Source organism: Salvelinus namaycush, unplaced genomic scaffold, assembly GCF_016432855.1.
Source record: "Salvelinus namaycush isolate Seneca unplaced genomic scaffold, SaNama_1.0 Scaffold407, whole genome shotgun sequence".
Lineage (NCBI taxonomy): Eukaryota > Metazoa > Chordata > Actinopteri > Salmoniformes > Salmonidae > Salvelinus > Salvelinus namaycush.
The window spans coordinates 88,425-102,465 of NW_024061086.1; the positions used below are offsets into that span (position 1 = coordinate 88,425).

The following is a 14,041-nucleotide window of genomic DNA, read 5'->3' on the forward strand; positions in this document are numbered from 1 at the left end:
CAGAGATGGGAGGGCTTGGCCCATGGTTTAAAGGTAGGCAGGCCAGAGATGGGAGGGCTTGGCCCATGGTTTAAAGCAGGCAGGCCAGAGATGGGAGGGCTTGGCCCATGGTTTAAAGCAGGCAGGCCAGAGATGGGAGGGCTTGGCCCATGGTTTAAGGTAGGCAGGCCAGAGACGGGAGGGCTTGGCCCATGGTTTAAGGCAGACAGGCCAGAGATGGGAGGGCTTGGCCCATGGTTTAAGGCAGACAGGCCAGAGACGGGAGGGCTTGGCCCATGGTTTAAGGTAGGCAGGCCAGAGATGGGAGGGCTTGGCCCATGGTTTAAGGTAGGCAGGCCAGAGATGGGAGGGCTTGGCCCATGGTTTAAGGCAGGCAGGCTAGAGATGGGAGGGCTTGGCCCATGGTTTAAGGCAGGCAGGCCAGAGATGGGAGGGCTTGGCCCATGGTTTAAAGGTAGGCAGGCCAGAGATGGGAGGGCTTGGCCCATGGTTTAAGGCAGGCAGGCTAGAGATGGGAGGGCTTGGCCCATGGTTTAAAGGTAGGCAGGCCAGAGATGGGAGGGCTTGGCCCATGGTTTAAAGGTAGGCAGGCCAGAGATGGGAGGGCTTGGCCGATGGTTTAAAGGTAGGCAGGCCAGAGATGGGAGGGCTTGGCCGATGGTTTAAAGGTAGGCAGGCCAGAGATGGGAGGGCTTGGCCCATGGTTTAAGGCAGGCAGGCTAGAGACGGGAGGGCTTGGCCCATGGTTTAAGGTAGGCAGGCCAGAGACGGGAGGGCTTGGCCCATGGTTTAAGGCAGGCAGGCCAGAGACGGGAGGGCTTGGCCCATGGTTTAAGGTAGGCAGGCCAGAGACGGGAGGGCTTGGCCCATGGTTTAAGGCAGGCAGGCCAGAGACGGGAGGGCTTGGCCCATGGTTTAAGGCAGGCAGGCCAGAGACGGGAGGGCTTGGCCCATGGTTTAAGGCAGACAGGCCAGAGATGGGAGGGCTTGGCCCATGGTTTAAAGCAGACAGGCCAGAGATGGGAGGGCTTGGCCCATGGTTTAAAGCAGGCAGGCCAGAGACGGGAGGGCTTGGCCCATGGTTTAAGGTAGGCAGGCCAGAGATAGGAGGGCTTGGCCCATGGTTTAAGGTAGGCAGGCCAGAGATGGGAGGGCTTGGCCCATGGTTTAAGGCAGGCAGGCCAGAGATGGGAGGGCTTGGCCCATGGTTTAAAGGTAGGCAGGCCAGAGATGGGAGGGCTTGGCCCATGGTTTAAGGCAGGCAGGCCAGAGATGGGAGGGCTTGGCCCATGGTTTAAGGCAGGCAGGCCAGAGACGGGAGGGCTTGGCCCATGGTTTAAGGCAGGCAGGCCAGAGACGGGAGGGCTTGGCCCATGGTTTAAGGTAGGCAGGCCAGAGACGGGAGGGCTTGGCCCATGGTTTAAGGCAGGCAGGCCAGAGATGGGAGGGCTTGGCCCATGGTTTAAAGGCAGACAGGCCAGAGATGGGAGGGCTTGGCCCATGGTTTAAAGGCAGACAGGCCAGAGATGGGAGGGCTTGGCCCATGGTTTAAAGGCAGACAGGCCAGAGATGGGAGGGCTTGGCCCATGGTTTAAGGTAGGCAGGCCAGAGATGGGAGGGCTTGGCCCATGGTTTAAGGTAGGCAGGCCAGAGATGGGAGGGCTTGGCCCATGGTTTAAGGTAGGCAGGCCAGAGATGGGAGGGCTTGGCCCATGGTTTAAGGCAGGCAGGCTAGAGATGGGAGGGCTTGGCCCATGGTTTAAGGCAGGCAGGCCAGAGATGGGAGGGCTTGGCCCATGGTTTAAAGGTAGGCAGGCCAGAGATGGGAGGGCTTGGCCCATGGTTTAAGGCAGGCAGGCTAGAGATGGGAGGGCTTGGCCCATGGTTTAAAGGTAGGCAGGCCAGAGATGGGAGGGCTTGGCCCATGGTTTAAAGGTAGGCAGGCCAGAGATGGGAGGGCTTGGCCGATGGTTTAAAGGTAGGCAGGCCAGAGATGGGAGGGCTTGGCCGATGGTTTAAAGGTAGGCAGGCCAGAGATGGGAGGGCTTGGCCCATGGTTTAAGGCAGGCAGGCTAGAGACGGGAGGGCTTGGCCCATGGTTTAAGGTAGGCAGGCCAGAGACGGGAGGGCTTGGCCCATGGTTTAAGGCAGGCAGGCCAGAGACGGGAGGGCTTGGCCCATGGTTTAAGGTAGGCAGGCCAGAGACGGGAGGGCTTGGCCCATGGTTTAAGGCAGGCAGGCCAGAGACGGGAGGGCTTGGCCCATGGTTTAAGGCAGGCAGGCCAGAGACGGGAGGGCTTGGCCCATGGTTTAAGGCAGACAGGCCAGAGATGGGAGGGCTTGGCCCATGGTTTAAAGCAGACAGGCCAGAGATGGGAGGGCTTGGCCCATGGTTTAAAGCAGGCAGGCCAGAGACGGGAGGGCTTGGCCCATGGTTTAAGGTAGGCAGGCCAGAGATAGGAGGGCTTGGCCCATGGTTTAAGGTAGGCAGGCCAGAGATGGGAGGGCTTGGCCCATGGTTTAAGGCAGGCAGGCCAGAGATGGGAGGGCTTGGCCCATGGTTTAAAGGTAGGCAGGCCAGAGATGGGAGGGCTTGGCCCATGGTTTAAGGCAGGCAGGCCAGAGATGGGAGGGCTTGGCCCATGGTTTAAGGCAGGCAGGCCAGAGACGGGAGGGCTTGGCCCATGGTTTAAGGCAGGCAGGCCAGAGATGGGAGGGCTTGGCCCATGGTTTAAGGCAGGCAGGCCAGAGATGGGAGGGCTTGGCCCATGGTTTAAGGTAGGCAGGCCAGAGATGGGAGGGCTTGGCCCATGGTTTAAGGCAGGCAGGCCAGAGATGGGAGGGCTTGGCCCATGGTTTAAGGCAGGCAGGCCAGAGATGGGAGGGCTTGGCCCATGGTTTAAGGTAGGCAGGCCAGAGATGGGAGGGCTTGGCCCATGGTTTAAGGTAGGCAGGCCAGAGATGGGAGGGCTTTGCCCATGGTTTAAGGTAGGCAGGCCAGAGATGGGAGGGCTTGGCCCATGGTTTAAGGTAGGCAGGCCAGAGATGGGAGGGCTTGGCCCATGGTTTAAGGTAGGCAGGCCAGAGATGGGAGGGCTTGGCCCATGGTTTAAGGTAGGCAGGCCAGAGATGGGAGGGCTTGGCCCATGGTTTAAGGCAGACAGGCCAGAGATGGGAGGGCTTGGCCCATGGTTTAAGGTAGGCAGGCCAGGGACGGGAGGGCTTGGCCCATGGTTTAAAGCAGGCAGGCCAGAGACGGGAGGGCTTGGCCCATGGTTTAAGGTAGGCAGGCCAGAGATAGGAGGGCTTGGCCCATGGTTTAAGGTAGGCAGGCCAGAGATGGGAGGGCTTGGCCCATGGTTTAAGGCAGGCAGGCCAGAGATGGGAGGGCTTGGCCCATGGTTTAAAGGTAGGCAGGCCAGAGATGGGAGGGCTTGGCCCATGGTTTAAGGCAGGCAGGCCAGAGATGGGAGGGCTTGGCCCATGGTTTAAGGCAGGCAGGCCAGAGACGGGAGGGCTTGGCCCATGGTTTAAGGCAGGCAGGCCAGAGACGGGAGTGCTTGGCCCATGGTTTAAGGTAGGCAGGCCAGAGACGGGAGGGCTTGGCCCATGGTTTAAGGCAGGCAGGCCAGAGATGGGAGGGCTTGGCCCATGGTTTAAAGGCAGACAGGCCAGAGATGGGAGGGCTTGGCCCATGGTTTAAAGGCAGACAGGCCAGAGATGGGAGGGCTTGGCCCATGGTTTAAAGGCAGACAGGCCAGAGATGGGAGGGCTTGGCCCATGGTTTAAGGTAGGCAGGCCAGAGATGGGAGGGCTTGGCCCATGGTTTAAGGTAGGCAGGCCAGAGATGGGAGGGCTTGGCCCATGGTTTAAGGTAGGCAGGCCAGAGATGGGAGGGCTTGGCCCATGGTTTAAGGTAGGCAGGCCAGAGATGGGAGGGCTTGGCCCATGGTTTAAGACAGGCAGGCCAGAGATGGGAGGGCTTGGCCCATGGTTTAAGGCAGGCAGGCCAGAGATGGGAGGGCTTGGCCCATGGTTTAAGGTAGGCAGGCCAGAGATGGGAGGGCTTGGCCCATGGTTTAAGGTAGGCAGGCCAGAGATGGGAGGGCTTGGCCCATGGTTTAAGGCAGACAGGCCAGAGATGGGAGGGCTTGGCCCATGGTTTAAGGTAGGCAGGCCAGAGATGGGAGGGCTTGGCCCATGGTTTAAAGGCAGGCAGGCCAGAGATGGGAGGGCTTGGCCCATGGTTTAAGGCAGGCAGGCCAGAGATGGGAGGGCTTGGCCCATGGTTTAAGGCAGGCAGGCCAGAGACGGGAGGGCTTGGCCCATGGTTTAAGGTAGGCAGGCCAGAGACGGGAGGGCTTGGCCCATGGTTTAAGGCAGGCAGGCCAGAGACGGGAGGGCTTGGCCCATGGTTTAAGGCAGGCAGGCCATAGACGGGAGGGCTTGGCCCATGGTTTAAGGCAGGCAGGCCAGAGACGGGAGGGCTTGGCCCATGGTTTAAGGTAGGCAGGCCAGAGACGGGAGGGCTTGGCCCATGGTTTAAGGCAGGCAGGCCAGAGATGGGAGGGCTTGGCCCATGGTTTAAGGCAGGCAGGCCAGAGATGGGAGGGCTTGGCCCATGGTTTAAGGCAGGCAGGCCAGAGATGGGAGGGCTTGGCCCATGGTTTAAGGCAGACAGGCCAGAGATGGGAGGGCTTGGCCCATGGTTTAAGGCAGGCAGGCCAGAGATGGGAGGGCTTGGCCCATGGTTTAAGGCAGGCAGGCCAGAGATGGGAGGGCTTGGCCCATGGTTTAAGGCAGACAGGCCAGAGATGGGAGGGCTTGGCCCATGGTTTAAGGTAGGCAGGCCAGAGACGGGAGGGCTTGGCCCATGGTTTAAGGTAGGCAGGCCAGAGATGGGAGGGCTTGGCCCATGGTTTAAGGCAGGCAGGCCAGAGACGGGAGGGCTTGGCCCATGGTTTAAGGTAGGCAGGCCAGAGACGGGAGGGCTTGGCCCATGGTTTAAGGCAGGCAGGCCAGAGATGGGAGGGCTTGGCCCATGGTTTAAGGTAGGCAGGCCAGAGACGGGAGGGCTTGGCCCATGGTTTAAGGCAGGCAGGCCAGAGACGGGAGGGCTTGGCCCATGGTTTAAGGCAGGCAGGCCAGAGACGGGAGGGCTTGGCCCATGGTTTAAGGCAGGCAGGCCAGAGACGGGAGGGCTTGGCTAGTGGACAGTGTCTGTGCCCCAAATAGCACCCTATTCCTACATAGAGCACTACCTTTGACCAGAGCCCTGCGGCCATTATGTAGGGAGCCCTATGGGCCCTGGTGCCAATTGTGACGCAGCCAGTCATTTGTTCTGAACTCACAGGGCAGAAACACACAACTCATTGTTTCAAAGGCAGAATCTAGAACAGTATTATTGTCTTTCTCTCTCCTTCTCTCCCTCTGTGTGTGCGCACGTGTGAAAGAGTGATATAATAGTGAATTAGACAGGGTTATCTGAAACTTTACATTTGGTGTTATTACAGATACGTTAACAAGGACAATCAATCAGATTCAGGTTACAGTCCTGGGTTGTGAGTGAGTGAGTGTTAGTGTGAGTGTCCGTGCCAGCCAGCCCAGGTCCCATAGCTCCATCTCGGTCATCTTTAGGAGCTGCTGGGAACACACACCTGGTCCTAATAAAAGCTCTGTTTGTTTCACACCTGAGTGGATCTTCATCACAGTGACACTGGTCTTCCATTAGCCAATAAGAAGTGACAGGTGAATGCGAATGTGCCTAGGTATTATATCTTCGTCCCAAATGGCAAACTTTTTCCCTTTGTATTGCACTTTAGAGCCCTGGTCAAATGTAGTGCACTATTCCCAGAACAGGTTATCATTGTGGGGTGCACACAATGTGTTTATTAAGCTATGGGCTTGGTGCTAGTTATGGATCCTGCTCTTTCCTCTGATACATGTTCCCAGGAGAAATCAGGAATAACAGATTTTACAGCAGTACCAGAAAGCTGGAATCTGCCCTCCTCATCTGCTTTCCAGATGTGTTACTTGGAAATATGTTAGGTTTCCCTCCAACTATTAAACTAAAAACTCACTTCAGCTGAAGAAAGAAAACTTCAAATCCACCCACCGTGCTTCCTCAGAAATATACACACCATTAGTAAAATGGTAGGCAGCTGAAGCAAACAATAGCTTTGAGAAGTGATATATTGTGATACTGAGACCCTCACAACTCATTCTACAAAATACAATAGATAACACTATTGTACCTGGTGGTCAATTTATCTAATCTTAGAGCTCTGTCGTTTTAGAAAACAAATTGTAGTGTTGGTTGATTGCGATAAATCTGACAGAACAAAAAATAACAATTGGATGTGCTTGACTTTAAATTATCTTCAGTCCGGTGAGAAAGGGACCGAGATAATGCTGAAACTGGAATGGTAAGTCTGACAAACCACTGGCCTCCGCCGGGGCAGCGCCGGGGCTGGCCTCCGCCATACTGGGGTTCATGGCTTGGCTTTTGCTATGACCTATGACCTGTACTACTGTAACGACTGGTGCTGGTGCTTCAACAATGTGACGTTATGCCGTGCTATGCAGACACTGGAACTTTTCTGGCAGCAGGGCGGCTACGGTGTCAGGCACTGCGGTAGTCCCGGACAACCAGCTGTATTGTTCAACTCCCCAACCCTGACACATTAACCGCTGAGCAGGAAGCGTAAGAGTCCATCTCTCTTTGCTAGGACCTAACTAAAACGCTATGTAAACGCAACATGCAACAACTTCAAAGATTTTTTCTGAGTTACAGTTAATATAAGGAAATCAGTCAATTGAAATAAATAAATTAGGTCCTAATCTATGGATTTCACATGTCTGGGATTACAGACATTCATCTGTTGGTCACAGATACCTTCAAGAAAAGGTAGGGGCGTAGATCAGAAAACCAGTCAGTATCTGCTGTGACCACCATTTGTCTCATGCAGAGTGACACATCCCCTTCACATAGAGTTGATCAGGCTGTTGATTGTGGCCTGTGGAATGTTGTCTCACTCTTCTTCAATGGCTGTGACAAGTTGATGGATATTGGCGGGAACTGGAACAAGCTGTCATTCACGTCGATCCAGAGCATTCCAAACATGCTCAATGGGTGACATGTCTGGTGAGTACGCAGGCCATGGAAGAACTGGGACTTTATCAGCTTCCAGGAATTGTGTACAGATCCTTGCGACATGGGGCCTATACATACTGAAACATGAAGTGATGGCAGCGGATGAATGGAACGACAATGGGCCTCATCATGGTACCTCTGTGCATTCAAATCGCCATCGATAAAATGCAAGTGTGTTTGTTGTCCGTAGCTTTTATTAATTAAACGTTTTTTTATTCAACCTTTATTTAACTAGGCAAGTCCGTTAAGAACAAATTATTATGCCTGCCCATACCATAACATAGTTTAGATTATCAAAATTGGCAGGAACAGGGGCAGGGGGGGAAATACATGTTGTCTGTATGCACTGCAATAGTGAATGGAGGACACCTTGTTTCACTCATGCTGCGTAGGCTACTCTGGTTATTTTCTTGCTCAACAGGTGATATTCCACCTAAACTCTGTATGCCATGGGCTCTCCAACCCTGTTCCTGCAGCTACCCAGTACTCTGTATGCCATGGGCTCTCCAGCTCTGTTCCTGCAGCTACCCAGTACTCTGTATGCCATGGTCTCTCCAACCCTGTTCCTGCAGCTACCCAGTACTCTGTATGCCATGGGCTCTCCAACCCTGTTCCTGCAGCTACCCAGTACTCTGTATGCCATGGGCTCTCCAACCCTGTTCCTGCAGCTACCCAGTACTCTGTATGCCATGGGCTCTCCAACCCTGTTCCTGCCTCTACCCAGTACTCTGTATGCCATGGGCTCTCCAACCCTGTTCCTGCAGCTACCCAGTACTCTGTATGCCATGGTCTCTCCAACCCTGTTCATGCAGCTACCCAGTACTCTGTATGCCATGGGCTCTCCAACCCTGTTCCTGCAGCTACCCAGTACTCTGTATGCCATGGGCTCTCCAACCCTGTTCCTGCAGCTACCCAGTACTCTGTATGCCATGGTCTCTCCAACCCTGTTCATGCAGCTACCCAGTACTCTGTATGCCATGGGCTCTCCAACCCTGTTCCTGCAGCTACCCAGTACTCTGTATGCCATGGGCTCTCCAACCCTGTTCCTACCCAGTACTCTGTATGCCATGGTCTCTCCAACCCTGTTCCTGCAGCTACCCAGTACTCTGTATGCCATGGGCTCTCCAACCCTGTTCCTGCAGCTACCCAGTACTCTGTATGCCATGGTCTCTCCAACCCTGTTCCTGCAGCTACCCAGTACTCTGTATGCCATGGGCTCTCCAACCCTGTTCTTGCAGCTACCCAGTACTCTGTATGCCATGGGCTCTCCAACCCTGTTCCTGCAGCTACCCAGTGATTAATGTGGGAAACCAAGTGAAATCTGTTCGGGAACATCAATAGTAACATGTTTTCACAAGGACACATATTTCATTAAACTGTTGCCAGCCACATCTCTGTGTTCTGGAGAAAGGAATGAAGAAGAGGGGAGGAGGAGATGGAAACACGAGAGATGTTCTGGAGAAAGGAATGAAGAAGAAGGGAGGAGGAGATGGAAACACACGGTGGAGAGATGTTCTGGAGAAAGGAATGAAGAAGAGGGGAGGAGGAGATGGAAACACATGGTGGAGAGATACTCTGGAGAAAGGAATGAAGAAGAGGGGAGGAGGAGATGGAAACGAGAGATGTTCTGGAGAAAGGAATGAAGAAGAAGGGAGGAGGAGATGGAAACACGAGAGATGTTCTGGAGAAAGGAATGAAGAAGAAGGGAGGACGAGATGGAAACACACGGTGGAGAGATGTTCTGGAGAAAGGAATGAAGAAGAGGGGAGGAGGAGATGGAAACGCATGGTGGAGAGATGTTCTGGAGAAAGGAATGAAGAAGAGGGGAGGAGGAGATGGAAACACATGGTGGAGAGATACTCTGGAGCTAGAGGTAAATGTGTCACCCAATTAATTATGAAAATATAAAACAACGCCCTCTCACTAGGTTATACGAAATTAAATACAAATGCACTATAAATTGTAAGCTACATCTGAATTTTTTAATTTAGGCTAGACCAATTATGTACAAAATATATTTTAAAATCAGTATTTTTTTTTGTTAATGTTTTTCTGCCGTGTGTAATACGCAGTAGGCTATGTATTGTATAAAGGCACAATCATTCTTTTAATTCATTTGGGGGGACTTTGAAACAACATTCACAAAGACCATGTTTAACAAATCAACCCGCTGTTGCACTTCTTCCTTCAAATTGATCAATCACAAAGTTTTAAAAGCACAATACTGTTTTGATAATAAGTGGTTTCGATTTTCGATTTCAGTGCTTTCAGATTAGGTTAGAGGGCCAACAAACCCCTGAGTACCAGGCCATTAGGATCTGATGGAGGGACAATAGAGCCCTGAGTACCAGGCTATTAGGACCTGATGGTAGCAACAGAGCCCTGAGTACAAGGACATTAGGACCTGATGGAGGGACAATAGAGCCCTGAGTACCAGGCCATTAGGACCTGATGGGGGGACAATAGAGCCCTGAGTACCAGGCCATTAGGACCTGATGGGGGGGAAATAGAGCCCCGAGTACCAGGCCATTAGGACCTGATGGGAGGAAAATAGAGCCCCGAGTACCAGGCCATTAGGATCTGATGGAGGGACAATAGAGCCCTGAGTACCAGGCCATTAGGACCCGATGGTAGCAACAGAGCCCTGAGTACCAGGCCATTAGGACCTGATGGGGGGACAATAGAGCCCTGAGTACCAGGCCATTAGGACCTGATGGGGGGACAATAGAGCCCTGAGTACCATGCCATTAGGACCTGATGGAGGGACAATAGAGCCCTGAGTACCAGGCCATTAGGACCTGATGGAGGGACAATAGAGCCCTGAGTACCAGGCCATTAGGACCTGCTGGAGAGACAATAGAGCCCGGAGTACCAGGCCATTAGGACCTGATGGAGGGACAATAGAGCCCTGAGTACCAGGCCATTAGGACCTGATGGAGGGACAATAGAGCCCTGAGTACTAGGCCATTAGGACCTGATGGAGGGACAATAGAGCCCTGAGTACCAGGCCATTAGGACCCGATGGAGGGACAATAGAGCCCTGAGTACCAGGCCATTAGGACCTGATGGGGGGGAAATAGAGCCCCGAGTACCAGGCCATTAGGACCTGATGGGAGGAAAATAGAGCCCCGAGTACCAGGCCATTAGGATCTGATGGAGGGACAATAGAGCCCTGAGTACCAGGCCATTAGGACCCGATGGTAGCAACAGAGCCCTGAGTACCAGGCCATTAGGACCTGATGGGGGGACAATAGAGCCCTGAGTACCAGGCCATTAGGACCTGATGGGGGGACAATAGAGCCCTGAGTACCATGCCATTAGGACCTGATGGAGGGACAATAGAGCCCTGAGTACCAGGCCATTAGGACCTGATGGAGGGACAATAGAGCCCTGAGTACCAGGCCATTAGGACCTGCTGGAGAGACAATAGAGCCCGGAGTACCAGGCCATTAGGACCTGATGGAGGGACAATAGAGCCCTGAGTACCAGGCCATTAGGACCTGATGGAGGGACAATAGAGCCCTGAGTACTAGGCCATTAGGACCTGATGGAGGGACAATAGAGCCCTGAGTACCAGGCCATTAGGACCCGATGGAGGGACAATAGAGCCCTGAGTACCAGGCCATTAGGACCTGATGGAGGGACAATAGAGGGGATTACCTGGGCTCAACGGTAACATGGAATTTTACTGCGGTCATGACAACATCCCTAGTCCTTACTCCAGGTTCACGACCCTAGTCTTACAGGGACACTGCGTTATGTTATTATGGGATGTCAAGGGTAAGGGATGTCAAGGGTAAGGCTATTGTGACCTCCCGGGTGGCGCAGTGGTCTAGGGCACTGCATCGCAGTGCTAGCTGCGCCACCAGATTCTCTGGGTTCGCGCCCAGGCTGGGCTGGGTACGCGCCCAGGCTCTGTCGCAGCCGGCCGCAACCGGGAGGTCCGTGGGGCGACGCACAATTGGCATAGCGTCGTCCGGGTTAGGGAGGGTTTGGCCGGTAGGGATATCCTTGTCTCAGTATGTAAAATGTAATAAAATGTATGCACTCTACTGTAAGTCGCTCTGGATAAGAGCGTCTGCTAAATGACTAAAATGTAAATGTAATGTAAAATGTAAATGTAAGGTCTTACCCAGTACAATCATGACAGTCTTCAGCAGGCTCATCATGATGTCTCTGTTCCTATGTGGTCCTACGTAGTACTAGTATCTAACATATAGTCTCTGTTCCTACGTGGTCCTAACTCTAACCTACCCAGTACCAGAATCTAACATATATTGTCTGTTAGTGTCTGCAATGTGTCTGCAATGCTCTACTTTCCGGCTACCCGGATAAAGCACTAAATACACTTCAGTTAGTGCTAAATACGGCTGCTAGAATCCTGACTAGAACCAAGAAATTTGATCATATTACTCCAGTGCTAGCTTCCATACACTGGCTTCCTGTTAAGGCAAGGGCTGATTTCAAGGTTTTACTGTTAACCTATAAAGCGTTACATGGGCTTGCTCCTACCTATCTTTCCGAGTTGGTCCTGCCGTACATACCTACATGTACGCTACGGTCACAAGACGCAGGCCTCCTAATTGTCCCTCGAATTTCTAAGCAAACAGCTGGAGGCAGGGCTTTCTCCTATAGATCTCCATTTTTATGGAATGGTCTGCCTACCCATGTGAGAGACGCAGACTCGGTCTCAACCTTTAAGTCTTTACTGAAGACTTATCTCTTCAGTAGGTCATATGATTGAGTGTAGTCTGGCCCAGGAGTGTGAAGGTGAACGGAAAGGCTCTGGAGCAACGAACCGCCCTTGCTGTCTCTGCCTGGCCGGTTCCCCTCTCTCCACTGGGATTCTCTACCTCTAACCCTATTACAGGGGCTGAGTCACTGGCTTACTGGTGCTCTTTCATGCCGTCCCTAGGAGGGGTGCGTCACTTGAGTGGGTTGATTTACTGACGTGATCTTCCTGTCTGGGTTGGCGCCCCCCCTTGGTTTGTGCTGTGGTGGAGATCTTTGTGGGCTATACTCGGCCTTGTCTCAGGATTGTAAGTTGGTGGTTGAAGATATCCCTCTAGTGGTGCGGGGGGCTGTGCTTTGGCAAAGTGGGTGGGGTTATATCCTTCCTGTTTGGCCCTGTCCGGGGGTATCATCGGATGGGGCCACAGTGTCTCCTGACCCCTCCTGTCTCAGCCTCCAGTATTTATGCTGCAGTAGTTTGTGTCGGGGGGCTAGGGTCAGTTGGTTATATCTGGAGTACTTCTGTCTTATCCAGTGTCCTGTGTGAATTTAAGTATGCTCTCTCTAATTCTCCCCTTCTCTCTTTCTTTCTCTCTCTCGGAGGACCTCAGCCCTAGGACCATACGTCAGGACTACCAGGCATGATGACTCCTTGCTGTCCCCAGTCCACCTGGCCTTGCTGCTGTTCCAGTTTCAACTGTTCTGCCTGCGGTTATGGAACCCCTACCTGTCCCAGACCTGCTGTTTTCAACTCTTAATGATCGGCTATGAAAAGCCAACTGACATTTATTCCTGAATATTATTTGACCATGCTTGTCATTTATGAACATTTTGAACATCTTGGCCATGTTCTGTTATAATCTCCACCCGGCACAACCTGAAGAGGACTGGCCACCCCTCATAGCCTGGTTCCTCTCTAGGTTTCCTCCTAAGTTTTGGCCTTTCTAGGGAGTTTTTCCTAGCCACCGTGCTTCTACACCTGCATGCTTGCTGTTTGGGGTTTTAGGCTGGGTTTCTGTACAGCACTTCGAGATATTAGCTGATGTACGAAGGGCTATATAAAATAAACTTGATTGATTGATTGATTGTTCCTACGTGGTCATAACTCTAACCTTCCCAGCACTAGTATCTAACATATAGTGTCTGTTGTGAAGGTAGTAGAGGTTCTTACCCAATACGATGACGACAGTCTTCAGCAGGCTCATCATGGTGTCTCTGTTCCTGCGTGGTCCAGAGCTGTGTCTGCTCATCCTCATGGTCCTCTGTCTCACGTACATAAAGATGTGAGCGTACAGCACCACCATGACCAGGAAGGTGACCAGGTTGAATACGGCCCAGAACACCAGGTAGGAGTTACAGTACAGCGGCGCCATGCTAGAACACGTGCTGATGTCACAGATACAGTTCCACCCCACCGACGGGATGGCTCCCATGACGATAGACAAGGTCCAGATGACTACAATCACCACCACCACACGCCGGTTGGACATGCGCGTGTGCAGCTGCATGCGGAAAACGGTGATGTGGCGCTCGATGGCGATGGCGAGGAGGTTACACACGGACGCCGTGAGGGACGTGTCGATGAGACCCTGTCGGAGCAACCACGTGGACACCGTGAGGCGTCGCGTGTTCGGGCCCGTGTTGAACATCAGGTAGAAGTACGCCAGGCCGGCAAAGAAGTCCGCGGCGGCCAGGTTGGCCATCAGGTAGTAAATAGGGAAGTGGAAGCGGCGGTTGACGTATATAGCCACCATGACCAGCAAGTTAGCCAGCATGATGAAGATACATACTGTGATACCCAGCCCCATCACCAGCTTACTGACGGTATTCCACTCTGTAGCCAGGTACTTTCCACTGCGGTTGTAGAAGAAGGCAATGGACTCATTGTAGAAGCACTGTTCCTCCTCCATCTTGAAGGCTGGCTAGGGGGTCTGGAGGAGAGGAGACAGGGGTTAGAGAGAGTCACCGTAGGTTGTTAGGGGGTCTGGAGGAGAGGAGACAGGGGTTAGAGGGAGTCACAGTAGGTTAGAGAGTCACAGTAGGTTAGAGGGAGTCACAGTAGGTTGTTAGGGGATCTGGAGGAGAGGAGACAGGGGTTAGAGAGTCACAGTAGGTTAGAGAGTCACAGTAGGTTAGAGTCACAGTAGGTTGTTAGGG

At 53.1% G+C, this 14,041-nt stretch overlaps 1 protein-coding gene across 1 annotated transcript in view; it reads right to left on the reverse strand.

The window, feature by feature from the left end:
- The window catches only part of lpar1 (lysophosphatidic acid receptor 1), a 49,721-nt gene extending 35,881 nt beyond the window's left edge, over nucleotides 1-13,840 (reverse strand). The window contains exon 1 of the mRNA XM_038986076.1: nucleotides 13,056-13,840. Within this exon, the coding sequence (XP_038842004.1) occupies nucleotides 13,056-13,794 (739 nt within the window). The 5' untranslated portion in view covers nucleotides 13,795-13,840. The remainder of the gene's footprint in view (nucleotides 1-13,055) is intronic.
- Between the last annotated feature and the right edge of the window lie 201 nt (nucleotides 13,841-14,041).